The following is a 24,698-nucleotide window of genomic DNA, read 5'->3' as shown; positions in this document are numbered from 1 at the left end:
CCAGAGTAACATCAAGGATTTGACATCTAGAGGAAGATAGGATGGCACCTAACTGGTCCTCAGTACCACTGAGTAGACTAGAGCAACATAAAATAATGGGCCTTACTCAAGGTTACAGCTTGTTGCTCAGTTCAGAAATTGTATACTCAATCGTATGATCATGAGTGAATCATCTTAAACACTAGACCATGCACATTCACAAAAGACTTATGTAGTAAACTGTGACTGGTTTCAAGTCATCCATAAAGAAAAGAAGATTGACAACATATTGTGTCCTTGAGCAAGGCACTTCAGTTCATGTTGATGCAGTCTACTGAGCTGAAAATGTGTACAAGTTGAGCACTGGCATAATCTTCTCTATTCCAACTGTCACATCTTCAATGTTTTATTCAATCCAAATTCAGGGCACCTAAAACAATTGATGAAAGCAAGGTTCATGCTACCAAGTCACATGCACATGAGCTTGGAACAAGTTTGCATATATCCCATTTTATAATGTACTCATTCCATATCATTCTTAATATCAGAATTAAAAGTAAAGCATTGAACTGGCAGAATTGTTCACACTCTGAGCAAACTGCTTAGTGGTATTTCATCTGTTTTTACGTTCTGAGCTCTCTGCCAAGGTTGACTTTGTCATTCATCCCTTTGCAAGTCTATTAAATGAGTATCAGTGGAATATCAGGGTCAATTTAATTGACTTATCCTCTACCTGAAATTGCTGGCCTTGTGCCAAAATTTCAAACCAATATCAGAGTTAAAAGTGTCATGCATATTGCAAAGTTGAATGGTGGCTGAGGTGAACTTTCACCTTAAAAAGTACTGTATTGATCGTAATATTTCTTACTTCTTTAACAGAATAGCTTAATTTTATTTTCCAATTTGCCAACTCCTTTATAATCAGCTTTCTTATATTCTCCATTATCTCTCAGCATTCTATTATCTACAAATTAGGGAATCATAATATCATAAGTGATCCATGCCATAATGAGATTTCAATGTTGCTTCCTGCAATGCTGGTGTATTAATTTAGCTTTCACTAATTTATCTGTCCATCTTCCTTCAGCATTCTTTCCTCTCTATTACTATTAATAATAATAATAATAATAATGATAATAATAAATATATGCATATACATACAAGCTTATACATATATAGATATCCATATATTTCTGTGTGTATATATATGTATATATATATAAATGTTTATATATTTATATGTATATAGTTATCTATGTGTGTGTGTGTGTGCGTGCATGATGAGAGATACATTTTATCATATTAATGAATAATATACAATTTTGTTACTGTAATGTAAATAGTCAATGCCAATTACATTCATTTAAATTTTGCAATAATACAGGGCTGCAACCATAACACAGGGCTGCTACTTTAACCCCCTTATATAATGTGTGCCTAGCTTTTATAATCAAATTTAAATTTATTTTCTAGGTAATCAAAAATGTGTTCAATATTGTGGAATTTTCAAAAATTCAAAGTTAATTAAATGGCTTTCTTCAATACACACACATATATACAAACATATACCATATGTGTGTGTGTGTTTGTGTTTGTGTGTGTGTATGTGTGTGTGTGAACACACACAGAGATACGTATCTTGTACAGGCACCAGGCTATGAGAGTAGTAGCTCCAAGAACTATATTGGACTGTGATGTCCTGTCCAACCCATGCCAGCATGGAGAATAAATGTAAAATGATGACGATGCATTTTGTTAATGCATCAGTCAATAAATTACACATTATTGGAAGACACGTTATCAGTGTAACTTTGTCGGTTGTAATACCTCTATTTTCTATCATGTATTCTTCATTCTGAGAAAGGTTCTTAGTTTCGCATGACATCATTAAAATGTTTAATTATTCTCCTATGACAGAAAAGTAATTTCTTTTCTTAGCCATTGCTCTTGTTATTCATAAATATCATAGATTTTCCAAATGAGTTGTTATTGTTGCTAAGTAGCTCGAAGCCAGTCTGATCCATAAACATAAGGTATGTTAGGCAATGAACACAAAAAGAAGGCAACATGGGAGGGACAAATTTTAATAAAGTATTAGTTTAATACTTAAAACGAAAGCAAAGAGTCTTGATGTTTTGGATGCAATTCCTTCATCAGAAAAATAAGAGAATAAGCAAAAGTGGTGGGTGACTGAATAACTAGGGTGATCCATAGATATACCCTGCCTTCATCTAACTGAGGACCATACAACTCAGTCTACCACACAGTATAAAAATCATGCAAGGATCAATGTTTCACTCTGAGTATAATTTACAATGTCCACTATAGTCTATCTTTATTTGTTTTTCTGTCAGATTGGTCATCATTGTTTACAATGAGCCATACTTTTTGCATTCGAATAGCATTTTCATTCATTCTTCAACATTAGGATATGACCTTTCCAATTTTTCAGTTTTGTCTATCTCTTAGTAAAATTGCTTTTGTTCTGTATGGATCATACAATCCTGACTATATTGTTCTATCCTTTTCTAAATCTTCTAATTTTGCTTGTTTGGACCATGAGTCTCTGTTTAAATTCCTCTATTGCAAGAGTTCTTTTTTTTATTTATTTATCTATCCTTTATTGTTTTTCAAGGATCAAACATTGTGATGCATTTTTTTCAACTAGCTGTTTGACTTTTTAGTCTAAAACGCTAAAAAGTCTATCTATGTAGTCTTTTGATGTTATTTTGATCCAACTTTTTCCAATATGGCTCCAGCATTTTAGTTTGTTTGTCTCTTAATTCCTAATTTCTCTGTTATACAAATTCAAGCATCATTTATTAGCTTGTTTGTCTCTGTTATATTATCAGTTCTAATGTATTCTAGGATTCTATTAAATTTATCTGTGATTACACTCAGTCTAGCTTGCTTTTTTTTTTTTTTTTTTGAGTGGGGAAGCTGCTTTATCAGGATCTCGTTTCTCTAGCTTTTCCTTTTGTAAAGATATTTTCTCTTGTTGCTATTTCTGATTCCTAAATGGTCAAATTGTACTTTTTTTTGTTTTGTCATTATCTTTATTATTCTAGGTTTGAGGAATACCATATTCAATGGCATAAAAGACACATGGGTATATTACATACATCCCAATTTCAACAGTGTATATTCAGGTAAAAAGCTTTTCATGACTTAAAGCTTATCGGAGGGTCACCTTTGCATCTAGGACCAGGGGGGATTTTTTGAGACATTTTTTCACAAAAAGTGCATCTTATATGTCATTGAATATAGTACTTGATGATTTTTCCGATCTTAAAACAAAAATCATATACATGTTGGGGAACATGCATAAAAATGAAGAGGAGATTAACAAAAATGTTTAATGGAAAACATTCATGAAATTCTTCAAGGTTAACAAGATAATTTTACTATTGTAATTACTATTTAAGGTGGCAAACTATAACAAGATCATTAGAATGATGTACAAAATGCTTAGCAAGATCTCTTCCAACCTTAAGTTCTGAGTTAAAACTCTGCTGAAGTTGACTTTGCCTTTCATCTTTTCAGGGTTGTTAAAATCAGTACCAGTTGAGTAATGGGGGTCAATGTAATCACTTAGCTCCTTCCACCAAAATTTCAGGCTTACAACAACAACAACAACAACAACTACTACTACTACTACTACTACTACTACTACTACTACTACTAAACTCCTTCTTGCAGTTGTTGTGATAGGGGTGATGGTGATGATGAGTTTTCTAACTATAGGCAAGGTTTAGTGGTAGCTGCTCCAACATTTGAGGCAATTATAGTAACAAGGTAATGCCCACATTTCCATGTAAACACTAATATATGGCTCATTGTTTTCTACACAGAATTAGTAATATTTCGCTTCACTGATATATGTTTTTACACCCCACCAAAAAAAATAAAAAAGAAGAAAAAAGGAGAAATAAATAAATAGGTAAAGCAATAATTGAAATAAAAGAAACATTTAATAGAACAAAATATGTACTTTTTTTTTACCTTTCCCTTTTTTCTGTAGACAATATAATACACAATATTTCCTAAACAGGAAATCTTTTCAATCAGACACTGTCTGTGTATGCAAGAGTGTTTGTGAATTTAACATTTATAACTGAGGTGTCTGAAACATCCTTTTGATTTAGTGAAAGGATTTTGATCTGTAAAAAGTTTCTAAATGTGAAAGATCCCTAACTCTACTAAGAGCAATATACAACTGGTTATGTAGTAAGGAGATAAAAGCTGCATTTTTATAAGGTTTGCTCTTAACTTTTGTTATATTGACCTGGTGAATGCAGATCTAATTAGAAATTGATGTCATCTTAAAGTGAAAGACAAATCTGTTTTGGATAGTTACTGGATGTTATGAGCAATCAACAAAGTATGTCCTACATTGACCCCTGTAGTTTTACCTGCTTTTATGAAAGGGTGTGGAGTAGATTACTTGAAAAATGGATGTAAGAAATTAATTATTCAACCACCTTTCCAAAATGATGGAAGGGAAGGAACTGATGAGAGAGAAAAAGAGAGGAGCATTTGAGAGAGAAAAAGAAAAATAGACAGACTGGTATGTATACGCGCACGCACACATATATCAGATAGATAGATTGTAGATTGACAGATAGATAAATAGATAAGAGAGATAAATGCAACTTATGAAACTAAGCTAAAAAGAAATAAATGTTTATTTATAAAGTTTATAATGAGACATGAATTCAAATTCATATTTTTGTTTATTTCTCATAAGTTGCAGCCTTGAAAATAAAGATTCTTTTTTATTTTCAAACTGTAATAGTTTAATAAGTTAACTGTTAGGTTGTAAAAAAAAGTCTCATCATATTTCAAGATGGGAAAGAAACAAACATTTCTTTGGTTTCAATTGATATATTTACTATTAATATAATAAGATAAAATGTCCCTTTACTATTAATAACATAATCCCATCTATTTGGCATAACACCCTTCAGGTTTGAAGCAAGGATACTCAATATCATTTTTACTCTCGTCACAATTAGTAAATTGTTTTCCCGCAAAATAATATTGCAAAGATCTGAAAAGATGATAGTCAGATGGAGTAAAGGTAGACAAATAAGAAGAATGAGGCAAAACTGTCATATTTAGAGACATAATAATCTTTTCCTGAGTTACTTGAATAATATGTGGTCTCAGATTATCATGTAAGAGCAACATCCTCTTACAACTAACCAATAATGGGCATTTTTTCTGAAAATATTTGTACAATGCTTCCAATTGATTATTATATTTATCCATGTTAACTGTTTCCTTTTGGTTTAACATCTTATGATAGACAATACTCTTCATATCTTATCTAACATAGAGCATAACTATTTTTAAGTATAGCTCTGGTTTGGGGGATAGATTATCTTTTACATTGTGCACTAACCATTGTCATTTGCATTGGAGATGATTATAAAGAACCCACTTTTCATCAATCATGATAAGTCTACCCATGAAAGGTTTAGTAGAAAAACTATTCTTCAAGGACAAGTAGAGGGCAACTCTTTGACTAACCTGAGAATCAGTCAGATAATGAGGGCCTCACTGACCAAGTTTAGACACTTTTCTTAGTTCATGAAGTTATTTTATGATCAAAGTGTGACTTGAATTGAACAGCTTTGCTAATTCTCATGCAGTTTGCTTAAGATTTTTCTAAACTACAATTTTATACAATTTTATCAGAATTGGTCATCCAGATTGGGAGAAATTTACAACCGAAAAATTTCTCAAGTGGAACTAGCCAAGCTGCTATTGGCATGTCCAAAGACTTTCCATAGGCAGAACAAATATTTCTTGCTACTTTCATTATTGAAGAACTCACTCCTTTTAAATTTGTGCAGCATGCAGTGTTTGATATGGATCTGATCTAAACTTATTTTAAAAGGGTAAAATTGATACAAATTTATCCACTAAGATTTGAAGTAATCTGCAAAGAAAGAAAAAAAATTAGAATATAAAATTTATTGCTTATTTAAAGGGTAAGTATCAAGAGAGTACCCTTAAAGTGATCATGCTAAAGATGTGACAGATCATTTTTTTCCAATCTGACGTTTTTAATGATGTCATTGAGAAATTAACCCTTTAGTGTTCAGATTATTCTATCAAACACAATGCTTACTGATTCACATTGATTTGAATTAATCATGCATTATCTCATATCTTCAAGATCTTGATGGTGTAATTACTTAATGTAGAATAACATTGTAGGGTAGGTGTGAGAGCTTGGATCTGGTCAGTTTGAACATTAAACAGATTAAATATTTTGGCCGGATATGGCCGGTTTAAATACTAAAGGGTTAAAACAGTTTGGTTCAATGAAGAGAGAGTGAGATGTTATACTGTTATCATATTCTCATGTAAGTTATGAGCATATAAGTGTGTCAATATATATATATATATATATATATATATATATATATATATATATATAGGCAGAGAGAGTAAGTGAGAGAGAAGGAGAAAGAGGGACCAAGAATGAGAGGGACAGAAGTTGGGAATTGAACTCAAAGACTGCCCCAGGCAGCACACACTCTAGCTACACCATTGCATGTTAATTAAGGCAACAAGCTAGCAGAATCGTTAGCACATTGGAAAAAATGCTGAGTGGTATTTTGTCGATCTTTACATTCTGAGTTCAAATTCCACCAAGGCTTATTTTGCCTTTCATACTTTTGGCGCCAATAAAATGAATATCAGTTGAGCTCCAGGGAGGTCAATGTAATTGACTTACCCACACCCTGAAACTGTTGGCCGTGTACCAAAATTTGAAATCATTATGTATATTAATTCTTTCATTTTATTTTTATGTTGAATTTAAAAGTTTTGAGTGAAATATGTTCAATCAAAATGAACTAGGTTAGGTTTTATGAAAAGAATTTTTTCTGAGATTCAGAAATGAAAGTGTAAACATCTTTTACATCAATAAGTGGTTCATTTTTCAAGTAAAACATCTGCTGATGGAGCAATTAAAATGTTTTATTTATACAACCTCTCTCTCTCTCTCTCTATATATATATATATATATATACATATATGTATGTATGTATGTATGTAAGCTGGAATATTTTAGCACTTATGAATATAGTTCTCATAGGTAAAAAATATTATTAGAATAACTCTTCCCTTTATTTGTTTAACATTTTTCTCTTTTTTGCTTATTTTTTCTAAAATTTCATTTTCATTTTTTCATTCAAATGTGACGACAACAACAACAACAGTAACAAAAAAAAAATCAATTTCTTGACTTTCTCCTTATCAGAGATATCATCAACGACTGATTAGTTCCATTGTATTCAGGAGGGAGAGAGTTTATCTACAACGAAAGATACACTGTAATGGCTTCTTTTTGTGTCTGTCATGCCCATGGGAAAATTTGATCTCCAGACGACCACGTATAAACTCATGAATTTCATCAATAATTTATTTCTACCATGCTATAGGTATGGTAAAGTAAGAGAGAGAGAGTGTGTGAAAGAGAGAGAGAGAGAGAGTGAGGGAGAAAGAGAGCTGTTTGGTGTGTGTGAAGGAGGGGAGCGCTATTCTAGAACAACAAAAGCGAAAACGTTAACAACTGCAACATCAACAAGCTCAACAACTTCAGCAACAATCTCAACTATAACAGCATCAACAGCAACAAGAACAACAACAGCATCAATAACTATCACAACAGCCACAACAACAGCAATATGGAAAATAAACCCAGGACAATATTAACAATAACAGCATTAACGACAACAATACAACCATCATCATTATCATCAACAACAACAAAAACCAATGTCATTATCATCCTCAACAACATAACAGCAGTGATATATAAAATGCATTCATAACAACAATATTAACAGCAACATTAACCAATAATAATAACCAACATCAACAACGTTTACAGTAATCACAACACCAGCAACTACCACAGCAACAACAACTTCGTCATCATCATCATCATCATCAACAACAAAACAACCATAATAACAATCACAAAAACCACCACCAATACAACAAATTCTTCAATGATGTTTAGTTTGTAACCGAGAAATAAGTAATCCCCACTTGAATACCAACGAGGACAAATATCATAGCAGAACTTGCTAAAGATATCAGCCAAATTTGCCTAAAATCATACACTACCACCATAAAAAAAAAAAAGAAACTCACTGGATAAAGTTAATCCTAAATACATGATTGTATATTTTTGACTGTTTCATGTCATACAACACATTGATCTGTCCACATCCAGCATGTTCTATGGTGTCCTAGCATAGTTAGAATGTTTGATGAGAAAAGTTGGTAGAACCTCAATTGGTCTGTATCCTATTTCTGGTGAGGAAGGGGCATTGGGAGTGGTGCCCCATAGTCACTCTCTCACAGCTTAGTATAGCTGATTTAGAGCGAGAGAGAGAGAGAGAGAGTCAGACAGACAGAAAGGTAAAAAGAGAGCATGTGGCTCAACAGTCAGACTCCTATCTGAGAGGCGTAAGGATAATGGAATTGTGACTCACATTATCAACCTGTATTCTGCAAGAATCTCTAAGAAAGATTCTTGAAATTTGAGATTTGTTGTCACCAAACCTCATGGAAACAACTCTGCTAACTACTACAGCAAGTAATAGCCATGATGATGATGATGATGATAATAATAATACTAATAAAAAAAATAAAAAATAAAAATAATAATAATAATAATAAAAATAATAATAATAATAATAATAATAATAATAATAATAATAATAATAATGGTAAATTTTAGCATAAGGCCAACAAGTTTGGGGAATGGGGTAAATCAATTACATCAGCTCCAGTCCTCAACTGGTACTTATTTTATCAATCCCGAAATGATGAAAGGTTAATTTGATGTCAGCAGACTTTGAGCTCAATAATAATAATAATAATGGTTTCAAATTTTGCCACAAGGGCAGTCATTTTGGTGTAAGGGACTAGTTGATTACATTAACCCTAGTGTTTTACTGGTACTTAATTTATCGACCCTGAAAGGATGAAAGGCAAAGTTGATCTCGGAGGAATTTGAACTCAGACAAAATACTGCTAAGCATTTTGCCCAGTGTACTAACCATCATACCAGCTCACTGCCTTAGATAATAATGATAATAATAATAATAATAATAATAATGGCCACATGGGCTCAAAACATGGAAGACAATATCAAAGGGCAAGATACAACACACAAACAGGTGGGATTTACATTGATTAAGGGGAGATACTACAACCATAACAAATTAACAAAAAGAATATAAAAATAGAAATTAGAAAAATAAATAGTTAATAAATAAAATCCTCAATAGTGGGGTAGTCCACATAGGATAATTAAGAGAAAAACTCGCACAAAAAGTCCTGGATTACTCTGCCATCTCCAAGGAATTGGAAGTGCCATCTTCCAGTTACTTTCCTCCCACTTAGAAAAGCATTCTCAGAGTAGGTCTGCTCAGCTTTACCAGTCTAACCCTCTTATCCACCTTTCAATAAACACACTAAAAGGTAGCACCTCCCGCTTGACCCTCACCTACCTCTTCAAATTGTATATGAAGAAACTGATGAGTGCCTGGCCAGATAGGAAAGTGCCTGTCTTCTAACTTTCCAGAAAGGTCCACCACACCACCACTTTTGCCACAGCCACAAAGTAGAGAAAGAACTGCTTCCCTTCTCTGTCAAAGGAAGATGGTGTGTCAATCTTCACTGTATACCTGGCAGGCGGCTGAATTCATCTAACACAAGACAGCAGCTGCTCACCTGAGCAGCCAACAAGTTGCTAATTAACAGACACTGAATGACAGGATGTAGTACAGTTAAAACAACCCTTATTCAGGGACCTTTTGAGTGGATGAGCTACTTGACCTGAAGAAAATTCTAACAGGGCCCCCACCTGCAGGGTCATGCGTTGTTTATCTTGATATGAGATCACTGTGTCACACACATATGGTTGTGATGCATGTGCCTGGTGTACTCTTATCGGTCGTGTAGTCATGATGGGTATACTGGGCTTCGTATATTTTACCCCAGTGTCACTTTGATGGCATGCACTCCTCTCTCACTAATAATAATAATAATAATAATAATAATTATTATTATTATTATTATTATAAAAAGAGCAATGACAAAAATAATAATGACAGTGACTTGGCCACAACAGTCTGGGATATGACCATCTAAACTGACAAAGAAATTGAGTTGAAGCATTCAGACATACTATTAAAAAAAACTGGTACACAACCACATGCATACTGATAGCCATCACAATCCTTTTTGATGAAGATATTATTCCAAAAGAAGTGAAAAACTATCAAAATATAAGGACCTTTAAACTGAAATATTCAAGATGTGGGGCATGAGTGTGAAAACAATACTACTGGTACTTAGAGCATTAGGCATGATTTAAAAAGTATGAAAAGAAATATAGAAGCCATAGCAGGGTTTACAGCACTACACACTGCCCAAAAAAACAACACTGTTAGGAACAGCATACATCTTGCACAAGACACACTCAGCTGTATATTTTTGAGATGAGGAATTTTGTACATTATTTACATTGGACAGATATGTGTCCTCATCTTGTTTGTTGTTACCACAATGTTTCGGCTGATTTACTCTCCAGCCTTCATCAGGTGTCCTGGTAGAATTTTGAACTTAACTCTGGGTTCTCATTCCTAAGGTATTTTTTGCTGATGTTATTATTATTATTATTATTATTATTATTATTATTTATTCACTAGCTGGAATCGCAAAATTCTACCAAGACACCTGTTGAAGGCTGGAGAGTAAATCAGCCAAAATGTTGTGGTAACAACAAACAAGACGAGGACACATATCCATCCAAAATAAATAATGTAAATAAAGGCACTCAGTTCCCTCAAATAGCTCATGATTCAATAGAATAGCTCAAATGGAACCATCTTCACAGACAACACACATTTTCTACAATAATAACCTAACAATCTAAAACAATACAACTTGTTAAATATACTACACAAGATTTTTACTGGATCTTAATCCAGTAAAATAAGACAACACAATGTACACTCATATAAAAAGAAACAAGAAACTAAACCCCATTACGAAACAAACTGATACAATATACCAACAAGAGGAATCTTTACTTCCTCAATCCCCACAAAAGTAAGAACACAATGTCATACACATCTCAGGAACATGGAGGTGCACCAGGGGTGCAGTTGAAACTTGCATGAAACTACCAAAGGATAATAACAATAATCCTTTCTACTAAAGGAGCAAAGCCTGAAATTTTGGGGGAGGGGATAGTTGATTACATCGACCCCAGTGTGTCACCGGTACTTAATTTATTGACCCTGAAAGGATGAAAGACAAAATCGACCTTGGCAGCATTTGAACTCAGACAGGTGAAATACTGCTATTTTGTTCAGCATGCTAACAATTTTGCCAGCTTGCCACCTTAATAATAATAATAATAATAATAATAATAATAATAATAATAATAATGGCTTCAAATTTTGCCACAAAGGTAGCCATTTTGGGGGAGGGAATGAGTTGATTACATCAAGCCCAGTGTTTCACTAGTACTTATTCTATAGACCCTGAAAAGATGAAAAGCAAAGTTGACCCTGGTAGAATTTGAACTCAAAATGTAAGGACAGGTGAAATGCCACTACGCATTTTTCCTGGCCAGCTCAATACCTGAAGATAAAAATGATAATAATAATAATCCTTTCTACTATAGACACAAGGCCTTAATTTTGGTGGGAGGGGACTAGCTGATTATATCGACCCCAGTGTTTCAGTGGTATTTGATTTATCGACCCCAAAAGGATGAAAGGCAAAGTTGATCTCAGTGGAACTGGAATTCAAAACAAAGACAGACAAAATACTGCTCAGCATCTTACTCAGCATGCTAATGGTTCTGCCAGCTCATTGCCTTAAGATAGTAGATAATAGTAATGATAGTTATCATTATTGATCCCAGTACTTGACTGTTTTACCTTCAAAGTGTTGTCCCAGCATGGCCACAGTCTAATGACTGAAGCAAGTAAAAGATTAAAAGATAAATAAAAAGATACCAGATACACTGTTGGAAGGAAGGTTTCCTTCACTGATCCCTTTATTTTCTAGAAAAAAACCCACCTCTCTCTAAGTGTGAAGGAATGTCAGGATTGTGACAGCTGGAATGCAGTTGATCCTAAGTCTGCAAGATCTTTTGTTGAATTTGAGGTAAATGACAACAATGAATTCAAAACAGTTCCTTTGCCTGGATCAGGGCAGAAATTGCACCCAAAATCATTGTAGATAACATTAAAACAAAACAAAAAAGGGGTATTGGAATGATTGGCAAGGTTCACTCACACCGGCTGTCAGGTTAAGAAGTTTACTTTGCAACCATATGGTTTGGGTTCAGTTCCACTGTGTAACAACTTGGGCTAGCGTCTTCTACTTTAGCCCCATGCCAGCCAATGCCTTGTGAGTGAATTAGATAGGTGGAAACTCTGTGGAAGTCAATTGTATATATGTGTGCATGGGTGTGTGTATGTCTTTGTCTGTATTTGTTTTCCATTACTTGACAACTAGTGGAGGCATGTGGCTTAGTGGTTAGGATGTTGGACTCATGATCGTAAGATTGTGGTTTCAATTCTTTGACCAGGTGACATGTGTTGTTGAGCAAACACTTCATTTCACATTGCTCCAGTCCACTTACCTGGCAAAAATGAATAATCCTGTGATGGACTGATGTCCATCCAGGTGGGGAATATATATGCCATGAAACTGGGAAACTGGCTGTTATGAGTCAGTATGACTCGAGAAGGTGACTGTACCTTTACCATTAACACTTGGCAACTGCTGTGAGTTTGTTTACATCCTCATAACTAAACAGTTTGGCAAAAGATAGTGATAGAATAGGTACCAGACTTGAAAAGAAAAACAAGTACTGCAGTTGATTTATTGAACTAAGACCCTTCAAGGCAGTGTCCTACCAAGGCCACAGCCCAATGACTGAAATAAGTTAAAGAAGGTTATATACATGACCATTACTAACACAATCTCTCTCTCTCTTTCTATCTCCCTCTCTCTTTTACTGGTACTACAACAGTTGCCGCACTTTTGAATTTACATATTTATTACTACACTTATTTACCTCCTCACCCGTTTTTCTTAACTCATCTGATTGCACAAACTATTCAACAAATACTGTTCTTAACCCTTTTGATACTGTTACAGCCAAAACTGCTCCAGTTGTTTTACATAAACCTTTTTGTTTTAAAGGAATCTAAATCGAAATTAAAATCTTTTTTTTTTTATATCCACTTGCCCAGGACTGCATCTGGTTCTATGATAAAACTTTCTGTTTTCTAAACTTAATACTTCCACTAAAGTTTCATGTTAATTTATGTTCCAAACACCAGCATAATAAGGACAAAGTCATTTTACTAACATTGTAATTATTTTCAAAATTAATTGAAACAAAGGCCGTTTAGTTCCCTTCCAGGACTTCCATTTTGTAGGCATCAACAATCTACAAAAATCCACGGTAAACATCTCCAATCTGAGAAGACTTACAAACTCTGTGAGCTCTGCCTTCCTTTCACATTCTGTAATAGAGAAAACAGAAGAACATTCTCCACTCAATCTTTTCTCCATTTCAAAACAGAATATAGGTAGGACTTAAATCTGATATAAAATATATGTTTGTACTTACTAAAATACTTCCATTTATCTCAAATTACTTTTTATGAGCCTTTTCTAATATAGTAACTATATGGTTTTAGTTTCACAATTCTACTATGCTGTACCTTGGGAAAGATATTTTTACCATAGCTTCATGTGCTCAAAACCTTGTGATTAAAATTTGGTAGATGGAAACTGTGATGAATTTTGTCAGAGTAGCTACTTCAGTATATGCATGGTAGACTCAATCTATTGTTCATATTAACACAACTACCTGGTCTTTGAGTAACGTTAAGTACATCTGCACTGTTGCAAGAATTTTGTCTTGATCTCTGAGCTGTCTATAATTGTCTCCCCTCCACCCATCAGTCTAAGAGATTCTGAAAAGTGTTAAGGGCTTTGGTCTACCTCCACTCACTAAAGTCATTAAAAACAATATATTAAATGTAGTATTGCACAATTTTGCCATTACAGCTCTGCCAAAATATGATCCTTTGATTTCACTTAATTTTTTTTAATAATTTAGTTAAATAACTTTGTCATCATCAATCTGGTGTCTGGAGTATAAATTAGCATGGAATTTTAATAATAGGTTTTAATTCAAAATACTTCAAAACTGGAAGTGTGTATCATAGGAAGAAAGTTAGCCCAAAGTGGGTTGGTATTAAAAATAGTTAATTAAAATAATTTTTTATGAAATTATTAATGCCATTCTTTTTTTTATATTTCCTTTCTTTTTTGCAGGTGTCAAAGGTGTCCAACTTAAACTGACTCCAGATGCAGACAGAAAAACCTTACCTCAAGTTCTTAGCAGACCTAGAAATAGCAATCTTGCCATTAGCTCTTCTTACCAAACTAGTCCTAAACAGTTTAGTCAGACCAATAATGTTATAAATCTAAAAACAACTCAAGTGGATAATGCTAACATGCCTCCAACCTGGAATTTACCAATGCGGAATAGTTTCACAGCATACAATAAACCTTTACCGAAAGTACCATTTTCGTGAATAACCAGCTTTGTTTGAACGCTTTTCCTACCTGCAAACACAAATCTAAATGAATGTTAGTTTTCTAACAGCTAGGACTTTTATTAGATAGCACCATTAATCAGCTACTACACATAATAAATGATATTATGTTATATAACATTTTAAGACCTAATAACCACAAGAATTATAGCGTTAAAAACCAATATTTCTAATGTATTTTGACATAGCGAAGCATAAGGTATGAAGATAACTTCCTGCTGACTTTAAAGAAATGCATTGCAGACTTCTTGTATGGATATAATCTGTTCCAGTTACACATATGCAATTAGAGTGAAAGGATTTTTTTTCCTGACTTTTCATATTAATATCTCAAAACTTCACAATATTAAACTCTTAACTCATTAATTAAGTGCCAGGAAAAGATGGAAATTTCCACAGGCTATAAGATTCAATATAATTATTCATTAATTATTTATTTCATATCATCATTGTCATCATCATCATCAACATTGTGGCCATCACCATCATCATTATCACTATCCTCATCATCATCATCATCATCATCATCATCATCATCATAGTCGTTATCATTCATCCTCTTCATCATCATAATTGTCATAATTCTATTGCTGTGGTTAATAAAAAAAAATTATTATCAGTCTCATTATTATTATTATTATTATTGTTATTATCATTATTAATTATTATTATCATTATTATTATTATTATTATTATTATTATTATGATTATTAGTATTAGTATTAGTAATATTATTTAGGTTTTGGGCATTTTCAATCATTTTTAAAATTGATTCTGTTCCTAATTTCACTAAATTCTAATTTCTTATCAAATTATTATTATTATTATTATTATTATTATTAATTTCATTTAAATATTTTTCTTTTCTCCTCTTCTTTCTTTCCTCTTTGCCACCTCCATACAAACTATATATTTGATATATTTGTCAGTAATGCTTATATATAAATGCTTACATGCATACAAGATATATATATATATATATACACACATACACACATGTATACATGCACACACACACATACACACACATATATATATATATATATATATATATACATACATGTGTGTGTATGTGTGTATGTGTGTGTGCGTGTGTGTGACTTTTTTTCCCATTTTTAATTTACAGAGGGTTATTTAAATTGGAATGAGATATTTGAGATCAATATTTTTCAATTAGAAACGTATAAAAATGTATTTTATATATGTCATCTATGTTAGCATATCCATAACAAACAGTAACATTAAAAAGCGTATGGATTCTAGTTAAAATATGCAATTCTGGTTTTTCCTTGGAAAAAAAGAGAAAAGAAAAGAAAAACATTTCTTGAAATTTTCCAAAAATATTTGCAAAATTTTCAAGTTTTGGAAAGATTAGATTCAGCATCAAACTTCAAATGGATGTAGAAAAAGTCTGCCATTTACTTCTCTTGCTGCAGACAATTGATGAAGCCATTCTAGCCAAGTGTCTTCTCTCTATCTTTGTCAATATTGCAAAGAATTTATGGGATTCAAGTAAGTTAATTTCATATTTCTATTTTCTGATTTGTTTCTATTTGTTTTTATTTCTGAAATATATGTTGGTGCAGACACGAATGTGTGGCTTAAAAATTTCCATTCATAACAATGTGGTTTGAATTTGGTCCTACTAAGCAGCACTTTGGGAAGTGACTTTTACTATAGTCTAAGTTAGTCCAAAACCTTGTGAGTGGATTTGCTAGACAGAAACTGAAAGAAGCCTGTTGTGCATGTGCATGTCAGTGCATGTGTGTGTGTGTGTGTGTGAGTGTACGTATGTATGTGTGCATGTGTTTATGTCCCCTTATCTTAACATTGCATGCTAACTGTAAACATGCTGCTGTCATACTAGCAGAGCCATTGCTTGAAATCAAGTGAGGATTGGTGACAGGAAGAGCATCTAGTCATATAGAAAATCTGCCTCAAGGAATTTCTACTGACTCATGCAAACATTTGGGATTTCAAAACAAAAGATGATGATGATTGTGATGATGATGATGATGATGATGATGATGATGATGATGATGATGATGATGATGATGATGATGATGATGATGATTTCTATGTTATGTTAGCTTGTCATTTTGTGCTTTCCCTTATCCTATGTTAGCAATGCAGCTAAGACAACTTTATTCAGCAAACAGTGATGGTGCTAGTAGTTGTTGATGTTATTTAACCACCAGGTCAGCTCTGATCATGACTGTGAATTGGTAAAATATCAAATCGAATACCTTGTCTACCAGTTATGTACTATAAGAGTTTATTTCTCTTTGGTCTCTCTCCCTTTCTCTTGCATTATCTGTTACTTTGAAGTGGCCAAGAAAGGCCTCTTTCACCTCTCAACACCAGTCTTTGGAATTAACAAGAATAAAAGAAACCATGATGAAGCAGACTTAGAAGCAATGGTGTTCTAGCCATAACTGTCTGGTCCAATTTTTTCTTTTCATCCAGGAATACATTTTTGTATGTCATTTATATTTTTTAATAAGCAAAATGTGACTTCAGAGAAATTTGGCCACTATTTCTCACAAGCTAGCAGCTCACAAAGAGGCTCTTCCTTAGATTAAGCATGTTGTTATTGTTGGCAGTGTTATTGTTGTTTAGTCTAAGGTGAAACTTGATCAAACAGACCTATGTTCAAAGTAATTCAAGTCAAGACTGCCCTATTGTGTCTAAGACTGCCCTATTGTATCTAAGACTGCCCAGTGTGTATCTAAGTCTATACTACTCAATATATTCCATCGTTATGAAGAAAATAAAGTATAGCAATGTGAGGAAGATTTCCTTCTATCAGGAAGAATAATCATATGGACACTGCCGTGGTGAGTTATGAACTAAAAGCAAATGAAATAAACAAACAAACAAACTAAAAATATGTCTTGGCAATTTTAAATTCAACGTGATTTTTTTGTATAATTGTTTCTATTTTTGTCATTCTCTTTTATCCTTTTTCTTTTATTATTTATTTATTTATTTAATTATTTAAAACTATATTCAAATTATGTCATTTGGTTTAAATTTTAGTTTCTGTTTCTGAAACATCCATGAATAGTCAAAAGATAGCGAAAGTAGACAGTTATAGACTTTGGACATTCAATGGACACTGATGCCTAGTGCTATTATTATTGCACACTGACATACACAAACACACACACACGCACATACATACACACACTAAAAGAAAGACAGAGATAGAGAAAGGGAGAGAAAGAGAGATAAAGAGAGAGAAAGGGGGGAGGGAGGAGAGAGAGAGAGAGAGAAAGAGAGAAAATGAAAGAAGAAGCAAAGATAAAATCTTCAGCAGTCAAAACACACTAATAAATATAAGTTGATTCTAAAATTGGTTTCAGTCCTCCAATTATGATATTTAATTTGAAACCAGAATTACATGGCTTGAAAGCAAAAGCTTATAAATTAGGTTTGCCTGCAAATATCTAATAAAATTTCAAGATGTGAATAGCAAACTTATATCTCTCTCAATGGAAAGAATTGTGTTTCACTTTGTTAAACATGATATATGCCATTTCATTCTTGGTTTTCTTCTACTTAATCCTTCTCTTTGCCTCCAACTTCGACCATCACTGCTTTATTTTTCCTTTTAATATCTAATTTTGTGCCATGAAGTGTATACTAGCCTTTGCGGCATATCTTTACAGGACAGTTTATCATTAAATTACATTTCAGAGAGGGAGAAACTTGCAATCACACCCCTCTACTATACACGCATATATATGCACAGACAGAACAGACAGCTTACACTCAGAAGATATTCAGATCACACACATACACATATCACATACAAACACACAGAGGAGATATAATACAGAAAACACACATACTTACATACACACAGCATTCCTCTTATTGGGAAAGTAGCTAATAAATATCCAGCTATTTCTTAATTCTTGTTTTCCATCTGTGATCTCTTTTATAATTGAATATTATAGTAATAGATACTTTCATTAGAAATTCTGAAATGTAATTCTGATTAAAAATTGATCAAATTGGCAAAACAATTCGCCGAAGAAAACCCGCAGATATAAAACCGATCTTATTATTTTTCCTGTCCTTAGATGTTGTTCTTGTTTATGTTGCCATTCTTGTCTCGTCTTCATCACCATTATTGTTATTGTTGTTGTTGTTGCTTTTGTTCATGTTGCTGTTGTTGCTGCTGCTGTTATTGTTGTGGTTGTTGCTGCTGCTGCTGCTGCTGCTGTTATTGTTGCCATTGGATTAGAAAGTTGATTATAGGATTTAGTTAAATATGATATATTTTTATAACAACAAAATCAATGACAACAATGATGCTACCTGCAACAACAACAACAACAATAACAACACCAATAGTGAACGAACAAGGTAGATTCTAAATGGTCATTGAACTTGTTAGAAATGATCCTTTCTACTATAGGCACAAGACCTGAAATTTTGGGGGAGGGGGCTAGTCAATTATTTCAACCCCAGTGCTCAATTTATACGTATTTCATCAGCCCAAACAAGATGAAAGACAAAGTTGACCTCAGTGGAATTTGAACTCAGAATGTAAAGACAGACAAAATGCTGCTAAGCATTTTGCCTGGCATGCTAATGATTCTGCTGATTCACTGCCTTAACTTGCTAGAAATAATGTTTTCAAATTTTGGCACAAGGCCAGCAATTTGAGGATGGGTAAGTTAATTAAATCAACCCTAGTACTCAACCGTTACTTATTTTATTGTCTCTGAAAAGATAAAAGGCAAAGTCGACCTCAGCAGAATTTGAACTCAGAACATAAAAACAGACAAAATGTTGCTCAGCATGCTAACGATTCTGCCAGCTCACCACCTTTAACTTACTAGAAATAATGCATAATAACCCTTTCTGCTATAGTCACAAGGCTTGGAATTTGTGGTGGGAGGTATAATGAATCACATAGACCCTGGACTGGTACTTAATTTATCAACTCTAAAAGGATGAAAGGCAAAGTCGACCTTGGCAGAATTTGAACCCCGATCATAAGGACAGACGAAATACTGCTTGGCATTTTGCCCAATGTGCTAACAATTCTACCAGCTCACTGCTGTTAACTTGCTAGAAATAATGACATGTGTAATAATGAGAGAACATGGGGAATGTAGTATTACATATATGTGAACAGACGGTGACCTGGGGCTAAAGAACAACATCAACTACAATAAAAAAGTATAAAGACAAAAGCAATAACGATCACAATAATAAGAATAACAACAGTAACTATAACAACAATAGGTTAGCAGTAATGACAACAATAAGTATAACAACAGCAACAACAAAACTAACATGATAACAGTAGGAACAACGTCGATAACAACAACAAAAACAGCAGCGATAACAGTAAGAAGAGAAACAGTATCGACAGTAACACTACAGCAATAACAACAACAATAACGATGACAACGACAACAGCAACTACAATAACAGCAACAACATGAACAACAATAGCACGAGTAAGGACAAGAACAATAACAACAACTACAACAACAAAGCAATAATAACAACAACAGCAACAACAGCAGTTACCACATCAACACTGATACAACTTCAACATCAACAATAACAACAACAACTTCAGAAGTATGAAATGGAATCAAAAAGAGATTTATTATTGCATGTCCCTTTATCTTCTTTATTGTCGCATGTTAAAGAATCTTTTACCCTTGAGGCAAATGTCGACCCCCCTCCATGTCTTACTTCCTGCTATTGAGTGAGGAATTGAGAGTATAAATTCATCTTTAACAATCCATTTTCTAAGTGAAATTCACTTGGATTTCCAATTTTCATCTTCACACACACACACACACACACACACACACACACACACATAGGCACTCATTCCTCTATCACACACACACAATGTATATATGCATGCACATACAATATTATTTCACAACACTAGCAAATACAAACACAAAACACACACACACATACATATACACACAGAAACACGTACACATTCATATTTATTCACAGGTAATAAATGCACACTCAAATACATACAGATATATGTTGTGTGTGTGTGCATAGAAAATTTTGATTATATATATATATATATATATATATATATATATATACACACACACACACATACACACAGATGCTTATATGAATATATGAGCATGTGTATGTGTGTGTGTACAGATATATGATATATATACATATAGATATACATATATGAATATATATTGTGTATATATATATATATATATATATATATATATATATATATACACACACACACATACACATTCATGTATACATACATACATGTATATAATTTGTACCTGAACCCTCTCTTTCTACCTCTATATCACACACAGATACACACACATGCATGTATGCATGCACATATACACTCATACACATAAATATATACACACGTAGACAGACAGACATATAAAGTAACACATGCTCTCAAGAGATTTTAGTTATCTCCCTTAAACATTAGTAAATATCGCTGCAGCCACTGATGTCTGATGCAAAGGAGAAATGTATCTTAGGAGAACTGTTAAAAATAGTTCTCAATTAGAGAGATTCCCCCTGTGACATATCCTAACCCCCACTCTCCCATAGCTTGGGAATATCTCTCCGATGAGAGCACTTCTCCTATCGATTTGTTATTGATATCATTCTGTGGTTATTGATTTATTTTTTTTATTTATTCTTTATCGATTTTTTTTTTTTGCTTTTGTTTTTTTTTCTTTTTATATTTGTTAAATGTTAAGAGACTCGGGCCACATGTTCCTTCAAGTTTCAAAACAACATTAATGAGGATGATGATGATGATGATGATGTTGATGATAATGGTGGTGGTGGTGGTGGTAGTGGTCATGTTGATGATGACTATGACAATGTTGACAATGAATAATGATGACGGTGAAGATGATGATGATAATGATGGTGGAGGTGGTGATGATTACGCTGACGATCATTATGACAGCATTGATGTTGAGAATGATGACAAGAATGATGACGATAGTGATGATAATGATAATGATGACGATGATTTCTAACAATGGTGCTAAAATACAGAAATTTTAGATAAATGTTTTAAAGTTGGGAAGACAAGTGTGTATACATACACACACATAATATAAATCATATATTAGAACATATGTATACTTACAGAAGTATATGAATATATATATATCAGGATATACATTTGTGTATAAATGTCTAGAAGAATTAGCATTAACATAAATATATAAAACAAGCATGTGTATAGGTATGTATCTGAGCATAAACAGTGAAACACATGCACATCCATACAGCTACATGCAGAAATTTACATGTATACATGTGTGTATATGTATCTCTCACTCAGAACAAATTTATATATATATATATATATATATATATATATATATATATATATATACATGCGTATATATATGTGTGTGTGTGTGTGTATTTATATATATATTTGTATAATATTTATATATGTACAATATTTATATTTGTATATATATATATATATATATATATATATATATATATATATATATATATATAATATTTATATTTATATATATATATATAATATTTATTTATATATATATATATGTATAATATTTATATATATATGTGTATAATATTTACATATATATATGTGTGTGTATAATATTTACATATATATATATATGTATTATATATATATATATATATATATATATATATATATATATATATATATACGTGCAGGAGTACCTCTGTGGTAAGTAGCTTGCTTACCAACCACATGGTTCCAGGTTCAGTTCCACTGCATAGCACTTTGGGCAAGTGTCTTCTACTAAAGCCTCGAGCCGACCAAAGTCTTGTGAGTGGATTTGGTTGAAGGAAACTGAGAAGAAGCTCATTGTATATATATATATATATATGTATATATATATATATATATATATATATATATATATATATATATATATATATACATATATATATATATACATGGGTTGGACAAAATAATAAAAACACCTAGCATCATAATTTTGAAATATCAATAAAACCGTCTAAAGCTTGTTTATTTAAATGTTTTTTTTATCTATTATTAGTGTTGCTTAATATGTTTTGCTAAAATGGCTGTTTCATTTCAGATATCTTCAGAAAAAGGTAATTAAAATTCATTAAAATGACAGATCTATTGGACTTTCAAAGAGGCCATGTTGTTGGTGCTCATATGGCAGGCGCTAGCGTAACAAAAACAGCTGAAGTGTTTGGTGTATCAAGAAGTACTGTGTCGAAAGTAATGACAGCCTTTGAGAAATAGGGAAAAACCTCCTCATCAAAACAAAACTCTGGAAGAAATCTAAAACTTTCAGATAGGGACCTTCAGACTCTTATGCAAATTGTTAGAAAGGATCACAAAAATACAGCTCCCAAAATTCCAGTAGAGCTTAATGACCACCTTGAGAACCCAGTTTCCACAAAAACTGTTCACCAGGAGCTGCACAAAACCAGATTTCATGGAAGGACTGCAATCAGAAAATCACTGCTTTCAAAAACAAACGTTACAAAGCATTTAGAGTGGAGTAAAAACATACAGAATTGGTCCCTAGAGCAGTGGAAGAATGTTATTTTCTCAGATGAGTCATCCTTTACCTTATTTCCAACCACCAGCCAAGTATATGTGTGGAGACAGCCAAAAGAAGCATTTAACCAAGACTGCCTTCTTCCAACTGTTAATCATGGAGGAAAATTGGTGATGATCTGGGAGTTGCTATATCTTGGAAATCCACCGATCCAATGGTTTCCCTTCATGGCAGAATTAATGGTCAAGATTGTTTAAGCATTTTATCTGATCAAATTTATCCTACGGTTGCAGAACTGTTTCCAGAGGGAAACGCAATATTTCAGGATGATAATGCACCAATTCGCACAACTAAAGTTGTTACTGAATGGCACAAGGAACATTCTATGGCCACCACAGTCTCCAGATCTCAATATTATTGAACATTTATGGTGCATTTTAGAAAAACAATTAAGAAGTCGATATCTTGCTTCATCATCACTACAAGAACTGGAGACTGTTTTAGCTGAAGAATGGACAAAAATTCCTTCGGAAACAATACAAACTTTGTATGAATCCATACCTCATAGAATTCAAGCTGTAATTACAGCCAAAGGTGGTCCTACCCCATGAAATCTTAAGATATATATGTTCTTTAATCTTTTCTTTGTTTCAGTTATTTGACTGTGGTCATGCTGGAGCACCGCCATGAGTCGAGAAAATAGACCACAGGACTTATTCTTTCTAAGCCTAGTACTTATTCTGAATATCTCTTTAGCCAGACTGCTAAGTTACAAAGATGTAAACACACCATCACCAGTTGTCAAGCAATGTTGGGGGAACAAACACAGACACACAAACAAATGCATACATATACATGCATATAAATATATATATATATATATATATACATATATATATATATATATATATATATATATATATATATATATATATATATATATATATATACATATAAAAATTAGAAATGATCTAATTATAAATCTCACAGAGAGACTTAAGCAGCAGTATTATGATAAAGTTGTTGTATACTGTCAACTTAACGTAACAGTCCCAATAAGAGAATCATACTACTATTATTTAGCCCTAGGAAGCTAGACCGCTTACAATCTGAAATATATGTATATATATATGTATATATATATATATACATATATATATATATATATATATATATATATATATATATATATATATATATATATATACATATATATATATATATATATATATATATATATATATATATATATATATAAATAAATATAAATATTATATACACACACACATATATATATATGGCTAATATTTATATATATATATATATATATATATATATATAAATAAATATAAATATTATATACACACACACATATATATATATGGATAATATTTATACATATATATATAACTATTTTAAAATGTTTCAGCTGCAAAGCTGTGGCTATGCTGGAGCACCATCGTTGACT

General features: G+C 32.6%; 2 protein-coding genes across 5 annotated transcripts in view; both read left to right on the top strand.

Moving 5' to 3' along the window:
• Positions 1-15,297, top strand: part of LOC106868935 (protocadherin-17) — a 111,495-nt gene extending 96,198 nt beyond the window's left edge. For all 3 annotated transcript variants that reach the window (XR_016244299.1, XM_052973087.2, XM_052973085.2), the window contains one exon: positions 14,389-15,297. Coding sequence is in view for 2 of the 3 variants with exons in the window: in XM_052973085.2 (XP_052829045.1) it covers positions 14,389-14,651 (263 nt within the window). In the remaining variant the exon portion in view is untranslated. The remainder of the gene's footprint in view (positions 1-14,388) is intronic.
• Positions 15,298-15,720: 423 nt separating this feature from the next.
• The window catches only part of LOC106868934 (protocadherin beta-15), a 166,537-nt gene continuing 157,559 nt past the window's right edge, over positions 15,721-24,698 (top strand). Inside the window, exon 1 of one of the 2 annotated variants that reach the window (XM_014914403.3) lies at positions 15,721-16,184. The gene's annotated coding sequence lies outside the window, so the exon portion shown is untranslated. The remainder of the gene's footprint in view (positions 16,185-24,698) is intronic. The other variant, XR_016244297.1, reaches the window with a different exon arrangement.

This window comes from Octopus bimaculoides, chromosome 14 (assembly GCF_046866305.1).
Source record: "Octopus bimaculoides isolate indiv1 chromosome 14, ASM4686630v1, whole genome shotgun sequence".
NCBI lineage: Eukaryota > Metazoa > Mollusca > Cephalopoda > Octopoda > Octopodidae > Octopus > Octopus bimaculoides.
This window is presented reverse-complemented; position numbering and strand designations above follow the sequence as displayed.